The sequence below is a fragment of the Lithobates pipiens genome, unplaced genomic scaffold (genome assembly GCF_037356315.1).
Source record: "Lithobates pipiens isolate NorthernLeopardFrog02 unplaced genomic scaffold, aLitPip1_a1.2 Scaffold_8, whole genome shotgun sequence".
In the NCBI taxonomy this organism is placed as follows: Eukaryota; Metazoa; Chordata; class Amphibia; order Anura; family Ranidae; genus Lithobates; species Lithobates pipiens.
This window is the reverse complement of record NW_027507903.1, coordinates 563178782-563201250: the sequence shown is the minus strand read 5'-3', so window position 1 is coordinate 563201250 and position 22469 is coordinate 563178782. Positions and strand designations below refer to the sequence as shown.

The window sequence follows — 22469 nt, the reverse complement described above, 5'->3', positions numbered from 1 at the left end:
CAGAGGCTTCACCAGAGATGAGAAGTTACGAATAAACTTCCGATAGTAGTTGGCAAAGCCCAGGAAACGCTGCAGAGGATGTAAACCCATGGGTCCTGGGCCACTGTAGGACTGCCGACAATTTCTCTGGGTCCAAAAAACTAGCAGTGGAAATGACATAGCCCAGGAATGTAACCTGTTCACGATGGAACTTGTACTTCTCCAGTTTATAGTAGAGATTGTTCTCTCTTAATTTCTGAAGTACATGACAGACATCTGTGTGGTGGCTCTCCAGGGACTTGGAAAATATGAGGATATCATCAAGATAAACCACCACACACAATTGCAACAAATCTTGGAGGACATCGTTAATAAATTCCTGGAAAACTTCCGGGGCGTTACAAAGGCCAAAAGGCATTACCAGGTATTCATAATAACCTGTTCTGGTATTAAACGCAGTTTTCCACTCGTCGCCCTCCTTAATGCTCACAAGATTGTATGCCCCTCTCAGGTCAAGCTTTGTGAAAACCGTTGCTCCCTTGAGGCGGTCAAATAACTCTGTAATCAATGGAATTTGGTAGGCATTCTTAATCGTGACATGATTGAGACCCCTATAATCTATACAAGGTCTCAGTTCACCGCTCTTCTTTTTCACAAAGAAGAAACCAGCACCAGCAGGAGACGAGGACTTGCAGATGAAACCTCGAGAAAGTGCGTCAGCAACATACTCCTCCATGACCTTATCCTCCAAGACCGGCAAAGGGAAAAACATGGCCACAAGGAGGTATGGCACCAGGTTGAAGGTCAATTGCGCAATCATAAGGCCGGTGTGGAGGCAAACTACTGGCTTGAACTTTATCAAAGACATCGCCAAAATCACAGTATTCCTCCGGCAGGGAGGGGAGTGAAGCAGTGCACAGGACCTTGGATACCTTCAGGAAGCATGTCTCACTGCATTGTGGTGACCAGGAGAGAACCTCAGCACGGAGCCAATCAAAAGAGGGGTTGTGCCTCTGTAACCAAGAATAACCAATAACCAGCGGAAATCTGGGTGAGGAAATAACTTGGAATTGGATTATGTCATGGTGAAGAGCCCCTATGGCCATGGACAACGGAACCATCTCATGAGTCACATGGGCAGGCTGTAAAGGTCTCCCGTCAAGAGCCTTAATGGCAAGTGGAGTGTCATGCAGCTGCAGCAGAATCGAGTGCTGCAAAACAAATGCAGCATCAATGAACAGGCCTGCAGCCCCAGAGTCAATTAGAGCCTGTATCTCGATGGACAGCTCAGCCTAAGAAAGGGTGACCGAAACCAGGGGCTTATCCTTCTGGATAACTGGGGACGAAACAACGCCACCTAAGGTCTGTCCATGACAGCACCCCAAGGTTCGGGCGTTCCCTGGACGGGTAGGACCTGACTTCAAAAAGTGACCTGCCTGGCCACAATAAAGGCACAATTTCTCCCTCCTCCTAAAGGCTCTCTCATCCACAGAGAGACGCGTAAAGTCCAGGTGCATGGGTTCATCTTCACTGACCAACTCGGTACCAGGAGGCATGGGAGGTGAGGGAGGCATGGGTGGGACTACAAAGCTCGCAGGCAAACGTACAGGAGGCTTCCACAAGCACTCCTTAAGAGAAAGTCTTTCTCTGAGTCTGGAGTCAATGAGGATGGCAAACGAGATCAAGCTCTCCAGATCAGTGGGTATATCTCGGGCTGCTATCTCATCCTTGATGGAATCCAAGAGACCATGAGAAAAAGCAGCCATGAGGGCCTCATTGTTCCAAGAAACCTCTGCTGCCAGAGTACGGAATTCAATGGCGTAGTCGGCAACAGTTCTCATACTCTGTTTGACCCTTTTAAATGAGGCCACAAACTGAGGTTAACTGAAGACAACAGGTTTTTGCTTCTCCCATAGAGGGTTAGCCCAGACCAAGGCTCTCTCAGAAAGCAAACCTACTTTGCTTCTGTCCGTGGGAAACGCCTGGGGCAGCATATCGAAGTATATCTCAACCTGATTGAGAAACCCTCTGCATTGAACTGTATCGCCCCCAAATCGCTGGGGAAGCAGAGCAGAACCAGATATAACTCTTATAGAGGTAATGCTCGAGGCAGGTGCCTGCACAGAGACTGGCACAGCAGCAGGGATGGCCTGCGACTCAGGTTGAGCATCCACCGTGGGGGATTCCAGGTGAACCGTGCGATTCAGGAGCATTTGTAATGCCAAGGCAAACTGATCCATGCGGTGATCTTGCTCAGCCAATCTGGAAAAAATATTACCAACAAGTGGATTGACTGTATCTTCTGAATTCATGGCCTTCGCGTATTGTCAGAAACCATGAAACAGACTAAAACAGAAGTACAATCAAATCACAGTTGTTTATTAATAAAAATAAAAAGGTAAATAGAAAAAGTGTAGTCAAGCAAAGCCAGAGTCCAGTAGCCAGATTGGGTAGTCAGCCAGTCCAAAGTTCATTAACCAGATCGGGTAATCAGCCAGGCCAGATGTCAGTGATCCAAGGAGAGCAACTGCAAGCAGGATAAGAAGCCAGGAGGGATGTCAGCAAGCCAGTCTTGAAACAAACAGCAGGAGATGGTTCCTTGTGATGTGACCAATGCAAAGGCAAAGGAAAAAGTGAGCTGGAAGGCTTTAAATAGGCAGGTCAGACGAGCATCATCGGGAACAGCTGGTAACTGTGGAAAGAGAAGAGAGCTGGAAATTAGCCGACAGCAGAGTGGCCAGCCCAGAGAAGGAAGGGCTAAGCCAGCCCTGACAGACATCATTGATCAAATATGGTCATGTCTATGTACTGTCAATTACATCACTCTGGAGACTGAATGAATTACAAATTTAATGAACCAAGTTAATTATCAGTTTTTTAGATCAATAAGAATAAAAGATCAGGAAGCAAAGTATTATAGTTCAAAATCATAAGCCCATCATAAAAAGATGAGTCTAGACATTGATAAGCATGGCTATGTAAAGTTAATCAATGTTAATCTTTTTCAACAAATATATTGTCTAAATACACAAATGCAATATAAATGTAATAGAAACTAAAATAAACGCAATTTAAAAGTATGATCAGACAGTTACATTCCTCTATATAAGTGTGCAACAAAGGATCAGTAGGCCATTGAAAGGTTCAAGTTTACATAAGTATAAGGTGAAGCTCAGTCTGAACAACTAGGTATATATTCCTTAGGCAAATTCCCACCCTATGGTCAATCTATCATAATCTTCCGAATACTTAAAGAAGAACCAAGCGGTCCATGTTTTGTGAAACCTCTCAGGCATGTCGTTGGCTATTGCTAAAGTTTCCTCTATATGATGAATGTTGATAATAGCGCATACCCATTCCCTAATTGAGGGTAAGCTGGAGGATTTCCAGTACTTGGAGATAACTAACTTTGCAGTATTTAATAGGTGTTTAGTCAACATGCGTTTGTATAGCCCTGTTGGGTAGTTACAGATGTGTAGCAAAAAATATTCAGGAGTATGCTTAATATGTGTTTCAGTAATATGATTAATTGGGTTACACACTTGTTTCCAAAAAGGTTTAATCTAGGGGCAGGACCACCAGACATGTATCATGTCGCCTCTCTCATTCCCACAATGCCAACATAGATCAGAGGTCTGGGGTAAACATAACTTGAGTTTAGAGGGCATGGCATGCCACTGTGTCAAGAGTTTAAAGGAAGTTTCCTGTAGGTGTGTAATTATGGAGCATTTATGCGCCATGATACAGGCTTTCTCTCATTGTGAATCGGAGATGGAAAGTGGATTCTCATATCACTCTGAATCGATTTGGCTCTTCTATATGAGAGGAGTGCAACCATGACTACAACAAAGAGGTCATTTTTCTGTAGCTTCCCCCTTCAAACATAGGGAGTCAAAGGAAATAGGAGATCTAAATAGATCCATTTTTCTGGGTACGTGTGGAGAAACAATGGTTAATCTGTCCATATGTCCAATGTGTTAAATTAGCAGGATAAAGATCACTCAGCAACTTGTCAAAAGGAAGTAGTCAAGCAACGTGTGACCAGCAAAGGGGTCCCATATGCCTTCAAGGGAATTACGTGAGAGCAAAGACCAGGTGATGGCAGCATAGCGAACAGCACTATAAAAGGCCATTAGCATTGTGCCAATCAGCAAGTGGTGTTTTAGAGCAGGAGGACATTTCATCTGCGGTATCCAAGGTGAGTATTTCAAAAGTACCAATGTATAACTTTCTTTTAAATGTACCCGTCTTTAAATGTACCAAGACAATGCCAATCCACAATTCCGTGCCTAGTGGGTGGCATAATAATGTCGAAAGTTGGGGAAGCCTAAACCCTGTATACCTACCCTGTAAACCCTAATATTTTAGAGGACATAAAATGCAACCTTATTCTGGTCTTATGATCAGACCACAAAAGTGTCCTTACTATAGCTGCCAAAATGTTTAAAAAACTAGTGGGGATGGCTATCGGTAAAGTATGAAAATGGTAGAGAATTCTGGGAAGAATGGTAATTTTAATGATAGACAAGCATCCGAACCATGAGAAGTGTTTAAGAATCCAATCAGAAAGATCTTTTTCGATTCACTGTAAAGTTGGTTTAAAAAAGACTAGCAGATTGGAAATCAACCACACACTTAAATATTTCTAGGCTTTACGAATACATTTAAAGAAATAATTCGGTTTCACCAATTGCAGAGTAGTAGGCGTAAGGGTTAGGTTCATAGCTTCCAATTTACTATAATAACTTTTAAGGTTGACAATATATCCATTTAAGATAACAGCTTGTAAGAGGTTGGGCATGGAAGTGTGGGGTTGTGTTAGGAAGAAAAACAAGTCATCAGCATAAGATGCTATCTTATATTCTCTATTTTCTACAAGAAATTCAGACAGATAGAGCAGTAAAGATAAACGACTCCAAAGATAAAATAAAAAGCAAGGGTGATTTTTTTCTACCACATTCTGGTTATTTGGTTATATGCATTGAATGTTCTCAGGTTATGCTTCATTAATGCAGTTTGCCTCCCTGGTACTTTCAAACACAAGCTTTGCTAAATTGCCAAATTACAATCCCTTCAATCTCTTTTTCAAGAGCCCCTTGGTCCGGAGCGGTACACATGTGCCTCTGCCTATCCCCTGAAATCCTTCGGGCTTCCAGGGGCTAGGACTTCTGAGATGACAATCTCAGACATTTTCTGATCCTATTTGGAGACTTTCGCCTCCGGGGTTTCCTTCTCCCCTCCGGAGTCTGACGCTTTTCTAGGGAGAATTCTTTCTCTTTCTACCCCTCCTCCCCACCCCCCAGACGAAACGCCCCATGCTGTCTACCTTGCCTATACTAACAATTGTATCCTCAGCAGATACACATCTTCATGAGATACAGAACACTCAGTTCCCCACAGAGCCCAGGATGTACCCCCTCAGAACTGAAAGAAGACGCCCAAAGGTAAGTGATGGTGAATGTTTGTGCGATCCGACCCTCTGCTCCCATGGCTAATACCACACCAAAGCTACTGAAACTAGCCTCTCATAACGTACAAAATATTCAGCTTTTATAAATCCCTCCTCCTAGATATTGTAATGCTACAGGAGACTCACTTCCTGATCCAGTACAGCCCGACCTTCCTCCACACTCACTATCCCAATTTTTAATCTCCCAAACACGGAAAATAAAACGAGAGGGGTTGCAATCCTTTTCTCTAAAAACTGCAACTTTATCATGATCTCAGAGTTCAGGGACAAAGAAGGCAGATTTATATTAGTGAAAGGCATGATAGAAGGTCAAATGTACTCACTAATATCATACTATGCCCCAAAAAAAGGACAAGATAAGTTGTTTGCAAGTCTTTTCCAAACCCTCAACCCCATAGTAGAAGGAAAAATATTATTGGGAGGGGATTCGAATATTGCCTTTGACCAGGGATTAGACAGAACAAAACCTCTGGGCCAACAGCTCACACGCCCATGCCAAGCCAGCCACAGAGTAGCGAAACTGATCCATACACAGGGCATGACTGATGTATGGAGGGAACTAAATCCGACCACAAGGGACTACACACACTACTCGGCACCCCACAATACATTTGCCAGAATAGACCACATTTTTATACAAAATCATCTGATCCCCTCAGTCACTCAATCCCGGATCAGAGACACCATTCTCTCTGACCAAGCGATAGTTAGTATGTCCCTATGCCTCATGAACCCTGTGCTGGGCTTTAAACCTTGGAGGCTAAATGAGTCCCTCCTAATGGACCCTATCAGGGTCTCCATACTAGAAAAGGCACTAGTGGAATATTTTAAACTGAACACGACCAAGGACACATCTATGGAGACAGTATGGGCTGCGAATAAGGCCTTTATTGGGGGGGAAATCATACGATTGGCCACGCAATTGAAAAAGGAACGAACCTCTGACATCGTCAGACTAGAAAAAGAATACGCAGCACTGAGAGTGCAACATAAGAAGAACCTGCTGAAAGAAAACATCCCCCAGATAGATAAAATTAAACTGGAACTTAACGTAGCACTCACGGCACAAGCAGAACTAAGCATCATCCTACCCCTACTATAAAGCCTCTGCAAATATTTTAGCCCCTCATCTGGCCAAATTTTGTAATGCCAAGACCCGGGGAGAACCACTTGACCCGCTGCTTAACTCCGCATTCATCACGGTAATTCCCAAACCTTGGCACTACTTACTTACACTTTTAGAAAGGTGGGGATTTGATGACAGATTCTTGGGGTTGATCAAATCCCTCTAATCTACCCCCCAAGCCAGGATTATGCTCCAGGGCCATTACTCAGAACCAATCCATATCGCTAGGGGGACCAGACAAGGCTGCCCTTCTACACAGACTCCTATACCTATTCCGATCCCTCCCCATCCCAATCATCAGAAGCCAAGTAAAGTCATTTCAGAGTAAGATGCTTCAGTTTATCTGGGGCAAAAGGGGATTTAGGATCCCGGAAAGCATTTTATACCATCATAGAAAGAAAGGAGGACTAGGTCTGCCCAACCTCCTGCACTACTTCGTTGCCACCAGGTTAACTCAGATCTCGATAATATACTTGAGATATGAAAAACCTGACTGGGTTGGGATAGAGAGACAAGCAATACCTCTCCACACTTTGGACTTTCTAATGTGGGCATCCCCAAAAGAGCATCCCCCGATATTAGCGCCCACCCTATCCCACTCTCTAGCATTGTGGGATAAGACACGCAACTCAAGAGCCATTTCATCTCCCTGTAAACCACTAGCTCATCTGTTTAATAACCCGGCATTTCCTCCAGGCCAAAATATTACCGCATTTAAATGGTGGCTGGACAAAGGGCTGTACTGGATTGGGCACTTCTTCTCTTCGACGGGTCCCTTCCCCTTGTACACTACATTAAGAAACTAGAACTACCACCGACCGAGCGATTCAGATTCCAACAAATATCACACTTCCTACAGTCCATTTGGATCGAAAAAACACTTCCTCCTAATTTCACAGAATATGAAATGTGGTGTGGTCAGGGCCCGGAGCAGAGGGGAGGAATCTCAATCATTTACTCATCACTGACGCAGCCAGATTCTAAAACCCTTCTTAAGGAAAAGTGGGAAAGGGAATCTTTACATCCTACAAAGGGATCCTAAACACGTCTCTCGCAGAGGCCAGCTTAAAAGTCATCCTGTGATGGTACTATACTCCATCCAGATTGGACAACATTTATCCCTCTGCAGACCCTCTATGCTTTAGAGGTTGTCATCTCACAGGCACATTGATCCACATCTGGTGGGAATGCCCCAGGCTACGTCCCTTTTGGAGGAAAATCTTTAAAATTATAGATGGGTTCACCAGTTGCTGAGTCCCCAGGTCCCCTACAATAGCACTGCTTAATGAACAGATTCCCAATTCCCCTAGGCACACCAGGAATTTGATCCATTTTATCCTAGTAGGGGCCAAACTCACGGTTGCCAAAGCATGGGAACAACCTTCTGTCTCTGTTAAGACAGAGCAGAGAAAGATCTCATGGGTAATGTCCCAAGAGAAACTGTCTAGTATACTTTCCGACACCCGCTACAAATTTGAAAGTATATGGGAACCTTGGGCCCAACAGATGGGCATCTCCTTGCTCCATACCTCGTCGGTACGGTGATCACGTACAAGTGGGTCATAAAATGTATTAATTGGTAGACAGCACGGATCAGCTTATTCTCCTTCCCCTCCCTCCCCTTCTTATTCTATCTCTTTTTTTTCTCTTCTATCCTATCTACCCTGTTTGCTGTAGCTGACAGTGGACCTCAAGCGAACCACATGCCGGAGGTGCAGAGGCAGGCCAGAGCCTATGGATGGAACTAGGAGCGTGAGGGGTGGTCCTTTAGGGACGGGGGTAGGCGGGCCGAGATCCCTACTCAGCACACCTTGATCCCATAGGGGTTGCTGGGTGATTCAGGGACTGTCGCGGATCCTCCTGTTCCCCGACGGCTGTGTTTGGCAGCACACACCACGGTCCCTTGCTCCTACCTTATATACCTTACCTTAGTGCACTGTCAGAGGCTTGCGATGCTTTTTAAGTCCTGGGTTGCTTTGGCTTGGATTCTTGTCAGACTCACCCTTGGCCGATCATTACCTAAGCCATTTATAGTGTGACCCCCGCAGCTATATGTTTGTGTTATTAGTGCAAATGTAATAGGGGTTGTAATAAGAGGTCCTTCTGTTCCTTTATGTGTATTTTCTGTATACTGTTATCTGATGGCCACTCAGGCCTATGTTTTGTGTTATGGAAAATAAAAACCTTTTGAAAGTAAAAAAGCAAGGGTGATAATGGGCATCTCTGTCTGGTGCCATTATGAATCATCCCTGGGCTGTTAAAGTACCATTAATTTACCCTGTCCTAGCTTATATACAGTAACCAATGTCATCCAGTTTCCATGTCTTTTGGCAGGAGTGGAGCTGAGGGCCAGGCATTTTTCTTTTTTCTTTTGGCAGGATTACTTAATTGATGATGAATTTATATTGTGAACCGTTTTTATCTGTTTGTTGGCTTTTCTGCTTTTCATTAAAAGGAATTGTCAAAAACAGTTTTTGTTTTTATTTACTTTTTTATGTGAATGTGTAGGGGCACTATGTGACCCCCTTACTTAGTGGTAAGTTGGTATCTGGGTGCTCCCTTATTGGTAAAGGGGGCTTACTGATTCCAATAAGCTACTTTCCTGCAGATCTCCACAACCACCTGGCCAGGGTTGTGGGGAATAGGCCCTTGTCCTTGTCACCCTACCATGTTAAGGGCATAGGACCTGGCATGGTTCAGGAGGGGATTGCACACTAGAATTTAGGGGGACCTCATATCCTCCTTAAAATGTATACCAGTTCTAAAGGTCCCGGAGTGAATTATATGAGGGCCTTCAAAGCTGATTTTTTAAACTACCCAGAATAAAATGCCTTTATGGCCAGGTATTCACAGCCATGTAAGTGAATAGGTCCAGTGATATTACCGGTCGTTAAGGACTCTGTGGTTCTTGCACATACCAGTACCTTACAATAGTGATGGATGAATTTCCGATGGGACGTTTCGTGAACGCGATCCATGAACGTGACCAAATGTTCACGAACCGCAGGTTCGCAGCCGACCCCATTCACTTTAATGGCAGGCGAACCTTAAAAACCTCCAGGTCATATTTTCAGCCACAAAATACTTACTAGCTGTGCACACATAGTCCCACAACATGGACACTGACATACCAGAAGTATTAAGTGAATCTGGGATCGACAACGACAAGCATTCTTTTTTTATCTGTGAAATTTTGTCAATTCACGAGCGCATGAAGGCCATGGAGGAGAGGCAAGGTCAGGCCAGGCTATGAAGGGGGTGCAGGAGATGATCAGTACCACAGTCAGGACAGCACAGTCCTGTGCCAGTGTCCCAGTGTGCCAACCTGTGCTTGAGCCCCTGACCCCTCCCTTTGCCCAGCTCTTAACCCCACCTATGCAGGTGGTCCGGAGGTGCCAGTCCAGTGCTGATCCTCAGCCATGGTGCTGGCACTGCCTGCTGATTGGCTTCTCTGCTGCAATCTCCCTCACTGACACCAGCACGCAGATAGAACACTGACACCAGCAACGCAATAGAGACTGAGCATTGACACCAGCACCGAGATAGAGAGCACTAACACCACACCAGCACCGTGATAGAGAGTACTGACACCAGCACCGAGATAGAGAGCACTGACATCAGCATCGAGATAGAGAGCACTGACACCAGCACCAAGATAGAGAGCACTGACACCACACCAGCACCGTGATAAAGAACACAGACATCAGCACCGTGATAGAGAGTACTGACACCAGCACCAAGATAGAGAGCACTGACACCAACACTGAGATAGAGAGCACTGAGACTGCACCAGCACCGTGATAGAGAGCACTGACACCAGCACCGGGATAGAAAGCACTGACACCAGCACCAAGATAGAGAGCACTGACACCAGAACCAGCACAGTGATAGAGAGCACTCACACCAGCACCGTGATAGAGAGCACTGACACCAGCACTGAGATAGAGAGCACTGACACCAGCACCAGCCCCGTGATAGAGAGCACTGACACCAGCACCGAGATAGAGAGCACTGACACCAGCACTGACACCAGCAACTTGCTGCGGGACCCAAAAATATGACCCCTCTCAACCTCTTCAAACAGGAGGGTACGGGCATATAGTATGGTGTGCTTTTTTTGTACAAGTGAGCCACAGGTAGAAAAAAGGTCCGTGTGTTAGATTGTATAAATCGTTTATAGAGTTCTGCATATAAATGGTCTACTGGTCACATGTGTTGAATTCCTCCGAGATCCATGCCTCATTCATTTTTAGAAATGTGAGGTAGTCAACACTGTCGTTAGCTAGGTGAGTACGCTTATCGATCACCATCCACCCTGCTGCGCTGAATGTCCTTTAGGACAGGACACTGGACGAGGGGCAAACCAACAGTTCCGTTGCAAATTGTGCAAGCTCTGGCCAAAGGTCAAGCCTGCCCACCCAGTAGTCCAGGGGTTCATCACTGCTCAGAGCGTCCACATTGGCCGTTAACCCGATGTAGTCAGACACCTGTCGGTGTAGGCGTTCCCTGATGCTGGATCCGGATGACAACTGTCGATGGGTCGGCTGAAAGAATGATTTCATATCAGAAGTGACCAACACATCTTCAAACCGCCCTCTTCATGCAGGCATTGTTGGATTGGTACCCGCAACTCTGGGAGTGGGAATTCCTCTGCCAGCACACGCAAAAGTAGAACGCAGCATTTCTCAAAGCAAGGCCTGGAAATGCTCCATTCTGAGAGCTCTCTACGATGGTGGTAACATTTCCGCCATTTTTCATTTGTACCGGGGGTCTAAGTACGTTGCCACCCAGTACTGGTCCTTGACCTTAATGCTTTTTATACAGGAGTCCCTGTTAAAACACTGGAGCATGAAGGCCCCCATTTGCACTAAACTGGAAGCGGTGTGGTGGCCTGGCTCCTGCTCATCTTCCAGGATAATGTCGTCCTCCTCATTCTCCTCCCCCCATCCATGGACAACAAAAGGGTTCCCAGAAAGGTTTAAAGCATGCTCTTCTTGCTCCTCTTCATCCGCCCTGGCACCATCCTCCTCTGACTCCTCTTCAGACTCCTGTTGTTCACTTGTCTCAGATAGAGTAGCCCCCCTGGGAATTCTTCCAGCATTGTGACTTCCTCATCTTCCTGCTCCTCCATGGCTTGATCAATGACACGACGCAATGCACGCTCCATAAAGAAGGCATAAGGTATGATGTCACTGATCGTGCCATGGCCGCAGAAGTCCACATGCGTTGCGCATGAGCAGCCACTGGCACGGTTAAAAAAAACAAGCTCCCCAGAACCTGTTCTGCCGCAGAGTTCGTACAGGTAGTCGTTAACTGCACATTTCTGCTGGAGCAGCCTATCAAGCATATAGAAGGTTGAGTTCCATCGCATCGGGCAATCACAAATAAGGCGTCTGACCGGCAGATTGTCTTACCGCTGAATGTCAGCAAGGCGAGCCATGGCCGTGTAAGATCTTCTGAAATGGGTCGAGATTTTCCTTGCTTGCCACAAGATGTCCTGGACCCCAGGGTATTTGACAACGAATAGCTGCACGACCAAGTTTAAAATGTGTGCCATGCATGGCACGTGCGTAATTTTGCCCTGTTTCAATGCGCTAAGCAGATTGGCACCGTTGTCACACACCACTTTACCAACTGTCACATTGAGCATTGTTAGCCACTGATCTGCCTGTGAACGCAAAGCTGAAAGGAGTGCAAGGCCAGGCTGGCTCTTGGCTTCCGGGCACAACAGACGCAGCACAGCATGGCAACGTCTCACCTGTCATGTCAAATAGGTTCTGGGGATCTTGGGCGGCGCAGCGGAAGAGACACTAGCAGTGGAAAAGAAGGAGTCAGCCGAGGAGGAGAGGGAGGAAGGAGTAGGATGAGGAGAAGAAGAGGCAGGCCTGCATGCAATCCATGGCGGTAAAACCAAATCTACATGGGTGCCACGGGTTACATGCTTGACGGCCGTCAGAAGGTTCACCCACTGGGCAGTAAAAGTTACATACCTTCCCTGCCCATCTTTGCTAGACCACGTGTCTGTGGTCAGATGTATCTTGGCACCGACACTGTGTGCCAGAGATACATTCACTTGCCGCTGAACATGGCCATATAGCTCTGGGATGCCCTTCTGTGAGAAATACTTCCTTCCTGGGACCTTCCATTGTGGTGTTCAAATGGCCACAAATTTTCAAAAGGCCTCCGAGTCCACCAGTTTATATGGCAGTAGTTGGCGGGCTATCAGTTCTAACAAGCCAGTGGTCAACCGTTGCGCAAGAGGGTTATCCGGCGTCATAATCTTTTTACGCTCGAACATTTGGCCCATGGAAGTCTGCCTTTTTCCAGGAAAACGTGAGGACGGCATGATGGAAGGTGGAGTGGAGGACAATTGTGAGGAGAGAGGAGAAGGAGAAATAGAAGACGAGGCTGGACGGTGAGAGCCTGGAGTGTGGCTTTGTGGGTTCTGTTGCTCCTACTGGGCTCAGTGATGGCAGCTCATGTGCCTTCTTAAGGCTGTTGTCCCTAGGTGAGTGTTGGGCTTTCCGCGACTTATGCGTTGACTGCAAAGGCTTCAGATGGCAACACTATTGTCAGCAGTGGACACGTTAAACAAATCCACACTGCGGAGCCATGTGCCGCCGTCCTGGGAGCGCCAGATGTCACCGTACATGGTTGATGCCTCGCTCCTGATACATTAGCAGTCTGGTTTGTCCCTCCTGTGCAATGTAAGTTCTGCCTGCTTCTCCTCCCTATCTGCTGGCCATATCTCCTTCTGAACTCCCCTCCTCTTCCTCTCTTGTGGGCACCCATGTGACATCCCTAGACATGTCATCATCAATGTCACCTTCCCCACCGCTATAATTAGAGATCTCATAGTAGGCAGCAACAATGAGGACCTTGGGCTGATCTGGGTACTGTCATCAGACTGTTGAGTGGCGGTTGTTGCTACCTCCTCTTCCTGATCCAATGCCAACATGTCTTGTGATGGATCGGGAAATAATTCCTGTGTGTCAGGTCACCTTGAGGTGAGGTGACAGATGCACACCGTAGGAATCAGGAGTGCACTGCAAGGTTGTGGACTCTACGGCTGACTGCAGCGGATGGGAGACCGGTCCCACCGGGGCTAGAGCATAAGATTCCCTGGGGCGCGGAGTCTAAGAGCCAGCAGGTGTTCACCAGAGCCTCGAGTGGTGAGGATGGACTTGGCTGCAACTGGCTCCAGATCGCGACCCCCAGGGTCCCCCAGCTCACACCCACAGTAGGCAACAGGAGGATAGGGATGGTGAGGGACAAAGCCAAGGTCGGGGCCACAAGCAGAGAGAAATAGTCAGGGACACGCCAAAAGGTCAGGATCACAGGCACACAGGGATAGTCAAAGACACGCCAAAGTCAGTCTTGCTTGCAGTGCACAGGTTAATAAAGGTTCCCTGATAGGGCCTGGGGTGGAGCCATAACCATTACAGTACCCTCCCTCTTGTGAGGCCTCCCCCTCCCCCGCCTGGGTCCAGGCTTAAAGGGAAACTCCAGATGGAACCTCCTCAACAGACGAGGAGCAAAGACCTCAGATGCAGTGATCCAAGACCTCTCCTCAGGACCCAACCCTTTCCAAAGTACGAGGTACTGAAGAATGCCTTTACGGAGCCAGGAATCCAAAACTTGACTAACCTCGTATTTTAGATTATCCTCAGAGACCGAAACCGAGGTAGGGAGAGGACAAGAGGACTTGAGGACTAAAGGCTTTTTAGGAATGGGTAAGGGCATGAGAAGATCAGGAGTCTGAGCAGGGTCCCCCACACCCTTAAAGATGAGCTGGGCATCCATAACAGGACCACCAGACTGGGCAGAGGTCAGTGGATCCCTGAGGTCAGGTTGGTTAGAAGGTGACATGTCACAAGAGTCAAGCTGGATAGCTGCAACACCACTCTTGATGGAGACGTAAAAGAGTGCTAGCCGCTGAGGAGACACGACCCGGTTCCTCTAAGATATTCCAAAAAAGTTTCAAGAAATCAGACATGCTAGAAACCACTGGATCATTCAGTTCCCACAGAGGGGCAGCCCAAGCTAGCGCCTCGCCGGACAGGAGGGATATGATATATGCTACTTTTGCCCGATCGGACAGGAAGTTTTGGGGCTGAAGTTCAAAATGAATTGTGCACTGGCTAAGGAACCCCCTGCAAGCCCTGGAGTCCCCAGAGAAACGGGACGGAGCTGGCAGTAAAAATGCATGCGTGGATGCAACTGGTGCGATAGGTGCAGCTGCTGACTGTACTTGAGGCTGCCGGTTTGGGGTTCCCAAGGAAGCCTGTAGCTGCTCGAAGCGGGAAACCAGATCTTGAAGGAATCGCATCACCTGGGTCTGATGCGATTCTTGGGTCTCAAGTCTGCGAACTAAGCACTGCAATGGATCATCTGCAGGAAGCGGCACCTCAGCCGGGTCCATGGCTGATCAAACTGTCAGGTCACCTTGAGGCGAGGTGACAGATGCACATCATAGGGATCAGGAGTGCACCGCAAGGTTGTGGACCCTACGGCTGACTGCTGCGGACGGGAGACAGGTCCCAACGGGGCTAGAGCGTAAGATTCCCTGGGGAGCGGAGTCTAAGAGCCAGCAGGTGTTCACCAGAGCCTCGAGTGGTGAGGATGGACTTGGCTGCAACTGGCTCCAGGTCGCGACCCCCAGGTTCCCCCATCTCACACCCACAGTAGGCAACAGGAGGATAGGGATGGTGAGGGACAAAGCCAAGGTCGGGGCCACAAGCAGAGAGAAATAGTCAGGGACACGCCAAAAGGTCAGGATCACAGGCAAACAGGGATAGTCAAAGACACGCCAAAGTCGGTAATGGAACAACAGAAGAGCACACGGCAGGTAACAGGAAGCTGAACACACAAAGGAATACACAATGGTTGATCAGCACTGTTGGCTTGCAGTGCACAGGTTAATAAAGGTTCCCTGATAGGACCTGGGGTGGAGCCATGCTTAGAGGAGAGGTTATAAAAACCACCAGGTGGAAGTGCCTCGCCTCTTAGTCTGAACACATGAGGGGAAGTAAGCAAACAGGAAGATCACTGCATAACCATGACACTGTGATTCAAGCTGAGGGTATATGGTGGTGGTGGTAGTGTCTTTGGGGGTGCACACAGCAGAGATTGAAGAGGGTACAGATCGAGAGGATGAGGAGGGTGCAGAAGAGTAAGGCTGAGTGAGCCACTCAACCAAGTCTGGTGCGTCCTTTGACGTAATCGAACGTGTAAGTGTATTACAACCCTATATACTGTACACCTATACCAGTCCTTAAAAGGACTTTTGTGGACCTAATAGCAATAGCTAGTGATTACAGACTGACTGTCCCTGCTCCACACAGCGTCCTTTCCCTACACTGACAAAAGACTGTAAAGAATGTAAAATGTCCGCCAGATCAGGTCTATTTAAAAGGTAGGGGGTATGTCCATGTCCTGAAATGTCTCAATTGGCTGTCCTGTACCCCATGATGGATGTGTCATGGGTCACAGTTCTTCACAATGTAAACGAATATGTCCGTCGTGAACAGTGCCATAAGTCCGCCAGTTTGGCGAATGGCGAACGAGCAAAGTTCGAACCGCAAGGCCATCCCTACCTTACAGTAGCTTAACCATTGTCATGTATAATAGCGGAAGTAATACTTCCATTGTACATGGTTTGGATCCCACCTAAGGAGTAAATGCTGGAGTGATTGTCCAAATGCTAAAACATCCAATTTTGCTTTCCTTTATCAGGCCCTTGGGCTACTATTCATCCCACTGATACGGGACACTTTTGTTCCCACTGACACCAATAATAGGGCATAATTCCTGTCCCTGACACCAACAATGGGGTACTATTTGTCTCCCTGATCAAAGATGCGATACTGCTTACTCCCACTGATGCTAGAAAAAATTATATTCCCACTGGTCATAGTCCGGCCCCTCTAAAATCTGAAGGACAGTGAACTGGACCTTTGTGATCACAACTTTTATGATTAGGCTTTCTATCTGCTAGGAAAACATTTTATTTATAAGAATTCATCTTGGCAAATACAAAAAAAATAATAAAATAGTAAAATACATTTTACAATTTAAAATTTTACATGAAACTGTTAAAATCTTATTTTACTACCATTTAAAACTCACCACAGCATTTTATTATGTATTGTGAGCCATTGACTTGTATATCCTCATGATATCCTAATGAACAACAACAATTGGGTGAGTTGGAACAGATGTTATCATCATTACCGCAATTGCAATTGCACAGAGCCACATCTGTATGGGATCAAAAAGACAAAATTACTATCTGATTGCTACATTCTAATAGATCATAATTTTTTTTAAACCCTTACAACCAACTTTGACCTACAGGTAAGCCTAGATTAAGGCTTACCTGTAGGTCCAAGAAATATCTACACGGTTTAGGAGATATTTGCCGAAAGACAGGCACCGCTATCTACGGTGCATACGCCGTAGACAGCGGCGCGCAAGCGCACTGAGCACGCCACGGTCAACGGTGATATGCCGCGAGTGGCGGCTCACGTCCGCATGCGCGGGAGTGACGTCATCGCAGCTTCGCCGAATGACAGTGGTGGAGCAGCAAGACCCACCGAGTAGATGGATGCGCCGGACTGCAGGGGACAGCGGTGACTTCGCTGGCTCCTGTGTCAGGTAAGTGACACATAATGGACTACTATGCATTGCATAGTAGTCCATTATGCTTTACCTTTGCAGGGAATGAAAGAGGAAGTAAACTCATCAGGGTTTACTTCCTCTTTAAGTTTATGCAGCATGGACTGTGACCAAAACAGCTTTAAAGTGTATGTACTGTAAATTTAGAATATGTTTTTCAGAATGTTTGGCATCATGTCTTGCTGTTCACAAATGGGGCAGGGGATAGCAAAACATGACTTTGGCACATATACAGTATAAAAAAAAACATACAACTCTCCATAATAGCAATCCCTAGTGCTTACAAAAGGCCTGTTTGGTTTAAAAGATGAAATGCTTTCATATTTGAGGCTGTCAGATGTAAAGCAAGGGTAATGGTGACAGCTGCTTCAATATTAATTTTAACTTCAGTTAATTTTTTCATCTTCTTCTTTTTTTTTTCAAAGCTACTTTAGGTTCTCGAAATACACTAGGATTGCTTACAAATAGGGTATTAAGGTGCCATTAATCAAAGACATTTCAAATAATAAATTAAAAGAATCCTTTATTCCAGAAAATGCTACAGATTTGTATTCAGACCCCTTTACTCTGAAACCCCTAACTAAAATCTAGTCAAATCAATTGCCTTCGGAATTCCCCTAATTAGTAAACAGGGTCTACCTGTGTGTAATTTATTCTCAGTATAAATACAGCTGTTCTGTGAAGCCCTCAGAGGTTTGTTAGTAAACCTAAGGCCGCGTACACACGGACGGACTGTCTGTCCAACTTAGTCCGCTGAAACACGTTTCAGCGGACAGTCCGCTCGTGTGTGGGCTTCAACGGACTTTTTCAGCGGACAGTCTGGCGGACTAAGTATTTCGGAAATTCCGTAATACAGTCCGTCCAACTTTGGTTTTAGCGGACAGTCCGCTCGTGAGTAGGCAAGTTGGACGGACTAAGTATGGAGCATGCTCAGAAAGGATTTACACGGCGGAAGTTTGCATTGCTGTGTATTGGACGTCTTATTTCTAGTCCCGTCATTCGTGCTGTACACGTCATCGCGCAAGCTTTCAGCGGACTGTCTGTTCATCGTGTGTGGTCAAGTCTGTTCATTCAAAAGTAGGATGGACTGTCTGTCGGATTGTCTGACGGACTTAGTTGGCCAGACAGTCCGCCCGTGTGTACGCGGCTTTAGTGAACAAACAGCACCATGAAGACCAAGGAACACACCAGACAGGTCAGAGATAAACTTGTGGAGAAGTTTAAAGCAGGGTTAGGTTATAACTAAAAATACCCCAAGCTTTGAACATCTCAGTGAGCACTGTTCAATCCATCATCTGAAAATGGAAACAGTACAGCACAACTGCAAACCTACCAAGACATGACCGTCCACCTAAACTGACAGGCCGGTTAAGGAGAGCATTAATCAGAGAAGCAGACAAGAGGCCCATGGTACGCACATATATGTGCTAATGTGCATAGAAATGCTCATAGATATGTGCAAGCGCACATTTGCGTGTGCACACACACCCCGATACAGATGTTGGTGCCAAAATGGACTATTTAAACGGTTCCAGTACTCAGGATCAGTGCTGTCTTGTCTACATCATTCCCGTGCTGACCTGCTACCTTTTACTCTGCATCTGTATCCAGTTATTGAATCAGATTGCCTTGACTGCTCCTAAACTCCACCTGCATTGACCCCGGCTTGTCCCTGACCTTGCTTCTGCCTGTGCCCATTACTGCTACTCTCCTGTTTTCTTACCGACCTGGCCTGCACCCTGGCCTGTACCATGACTTCACTCCTGCCTTCGCATCTGTACCTGACCTGTCTGCCTGTGTATGACCCGACTCGTATCACCCTGTCTATGTTCCAGTCATTAGTGGATTTCTGGTGCCTATTCTCCATCTGTTCTCCATCTGCCAGCCGTTCACCTGCTTGTTGCCTCCAGTGCTAGCCTGTTCCTGCTTATTGTTCATTGGTTGCTACCTGGCATCTCTGCTTGCTGTGATAAACTGACGACCATCCGTTCCTTGACCGAGAGATTCTGTCCAACCCTGCAGCTAGCAAGACCATAAAGCACTCATGCCACTCTGCACTCCTGTTTTACATGTCTACTTTATCAAGACCCCCGAGCCAGAGGTTTAAGAGAGGCCCGGTCTTCCATCGCCGCAGCCCCTTCTTCTGACTTCAGGGGTCTTGTCCCCCTCTTCAGTTCTTCTTGCCAGGCCACCGCTTCTTCTTCCAGCTCTTTTACTAGCAGTGGCCCGGTCTTCTGCCACCGCCTTCCGTTCTTCTTCTGCTTCTTCCTTCTTGAGATGTTGACTCGAAGCTCTCTCCGGCCGCAATGCCAGGGACGCGGCGTGCGGCAACTTATATAGGGACAAGGAGCAGGGTCACCGGTTGATGTCACATTGAGGCCCCCTTATAATGCCACAGTCCCAGCATCCTCCAGGACTGTGACATCATAAGGGGGCAGGGTCACCATGTGACATCAAATGGTGACCCCGCCCCTTGTCCCTATATAAGTCACCGCACGCCACGTCCTGGGCATTGCAGCTGGAGAGAGAGTCGAGTCAACATCTCAAGAAGGAAGAAGCAGAAGAAGAAGAAGAAGAAGAAGAATGGAAGGCGGCGGTGGCGGCAGAAGACCGGGCCACTACTAGTAAAAGAGCTGGAAGAAGAAGTGGTGGCCTGGTAAGAAGAACTGAAGAGGGGGACAAGACCCCCGAAGTCAGAAGAAGGGGCGGTGGCGACGGAAGACCGGGCCTCCGCTAGTAAAAGAGCTAAAGGAAGAAAGCAGAGGCCCGGGAAGAAGAACTGAAGATGGAAGACCACCGGAGCTGTGCAATAAACTATTTTTAACCCTTGTGTGTGGTGTTTTATTTACTTTTTTTCACCAGGTGAATGGGTAGGGGTACATGGTACCCCAATACTCATTCACATAGGGGGGCGGTATCTGGGGGTCCCCTTCTTAAAGGGGGCTCCCGGATTTCAATAAAGCCCCGCCCGCAGACCCCGTCAACCAACGGCCAGGGTTGTCGGGAAGAGGCCATTGTCTTCATCAACATGGGGACAAGGTGCTTTGCTCCCCCAAAGCACCCACCCCCCATGTTGAGGGCACGCGGCCTGGTACGGCTCAGGGGGGGGGGGGGCGCTCGCTCGTCCCCACCCCCTTTCCTGACCGGCCGGGCTGCGTGCTCGGATAGGGGTCTGGTATGGATTTTGGGGGGACCCCATGCTGTTTTTTTCGGTGTAGGGGTCCCCTTAAAATCCCTACCAGACCTAAGGGCCTGGTATGCCTCTGGAAGGGGAACCCATGCCGTTTTTTTTTTTAAATTTGCCGTGGAGTTCTCCCTTAGGATTCATACCAAATACAGTGCCTGGTATTGGCGGGATTCCAATCCAATCCAATTCGGATCCCCGCACCAGTGTGAACCTGGCCAGTGATGCTTGCCGCCTATTGGGAGAGAAAAAGAAACATTTTTCCATTCTCAATGCGAGCCAGCTTGGCACTGGCTCCCCCAACGGGGCTCGCAGGGCGTCAATCTCGCCGATGAAAGCGGCAAGATTGACACAATATCGCGGTCACCTACTGTAGGTTACTATCTATCAAGTTAAATTGTTCAAGAAAGGTTGTAAAACATCCCGTGTACATGAAGCCTAAGGCTCGGTTCACACAGGGGGCGACACGAGGCGACACGACTTGCCGTGCCGCGACCTGCCGCGACCTCAGTGGCGACTTGCAAATGACTTCTGTATAGAAGTCAATGCAAGTCGCCCGAGGTCGCCCAAAAGTAGTACAGGAACCTTTTTTCTAAGTCGGAGCGACTCGAGTCGCTCCTCTTAGAACGGTTCCGTAGTACAGAACGGGGGCGACTTGTCAGGTCGCGGCACGGCAAGTCGTGTCGCCTCGTGTCGCCCCCTGTGTGAACCGAGCCTTAGGCTAACTATGTAACAAAAATGACACACACAAGTGCTTTTTTTTTTTTTACTGTGAGTGTACTTCTTTTTTCTTTTTTTTTAGCTCTCAATCCTTCAGTGGTAAAATCTAAAGAAGTCTCTGAACATTTACTCTCTCTTCTCTGGCATTCTGGCCAGTGAGCTGAACTTCTACCACAAGATTAATTTCAATACACAAATCCACTAAAACTTACCGATAGACCTAATGGTGCAAGATGACTCAGCTGAGTATATCACAAAGATGTTATGACCTGAAACAAGAACCAAAATACCTTGTCATTACCTAACAATACAAAATACTGCACAAAGTCAATTTATAGCATGGTAGTATACAGCAAAGTATAAAGCAATAGTATTTTTAGTGTCACCAACCAGTAAATTAATTTTGTATATTCAGTCTAAATGCATGAGAACCAAAAGTCATACAATTGGGTACTTGGGGACTTGATACAGATCTGTAAAGTTTTTAAATAGGGGGGGGGATATGTGAAGCTAGTTAGTTAGTTGATGTGAATCAAGATTGGCTTCAGATTGTGCATATTCATGTCATTTATGTAATTGTGTATTCACACTTTTGGTACTTGGTTGGCCTTGCCATTATGCTTTAGGCATTACAAGTCCCACTCTTTATAGCAGCAAGTCAGAAAGGGGTCAGGTGGTTGGCTATACCTCCTATATAGAACTGTGGGATCCACACGAAACACCCTTTACAAGTGGCCTTGGGAAAAGGAAAGAACAGAATGATGGCACAGAGCGTAGGCCTTGTTATGCAACAAGAGGAATTCAAGTTCAGTGTATACAAATGATATAATCTTAAAATATAACTAACGGTAAAACTTTTTTTTAGTTTTGGATAGAGTGCAGAGGGATTAGAACGCCTGTCAGTTTTATTGCTGTCTATTTCCCCATTAAGGAGATTCGCCCTCTCTATTTCTCCTGTTAGATGTACCCCGTGTTCTGTGCATGTCCATGCACTGTGTTTATGGCCTTTTGTCAGTTGCGTTTTGTGAGTACCCACTTTTATACAAAAATTTCTTATTAATAAATTATCTCTGGTAATGCACTAGGTGTGCACAACTTCCATTTCTGTTTTTCTTGTAGTTCCTTTCGGATTACCACATCTGAGGAAGGCAGCATCCACCTAGATCTGGGATACCATATATACCTTTCACACCACCATTACATCTGACATCTGAGCCCTAGGAAGACATCAGTTTGTGACGAAACGCACATCTGGACGAGTGATGTGCCAAGGTCTTGGCAATCTTCTTATAGCCTAGGCCATCTGTATGTAG

At 46.8% G+C, this 22469-nt stretch overlaps 1 protein-coding gene across 1 annotated transcript in view; it reads right to left on the bottom strand.

Moving 5' to 3' along the window:
• Window positions 1–22469, bottom strand: part of LOC143960991 (adhesion G protein-coupled receptor E3-like) — a 256924-nt gene that overhangs the window by 163737 nt on the left and 70718 nt on the right. Inside the window, exons 2-3 of the mRNA XM_077470083.1 lie at window positions 21369–21425; window positions 16704–16835 (exon numbers count right to left, since the gene is read on the bottom strand). Coding sequence (XP_077326209.1) covers window positions 16704–16835; window positions 21369–21425 — 189 coding nt within the window. The remainder of the gene's footprint in view (window positions 1–16703; window positions 16836–21368; window positions 21426–22469) is intronic.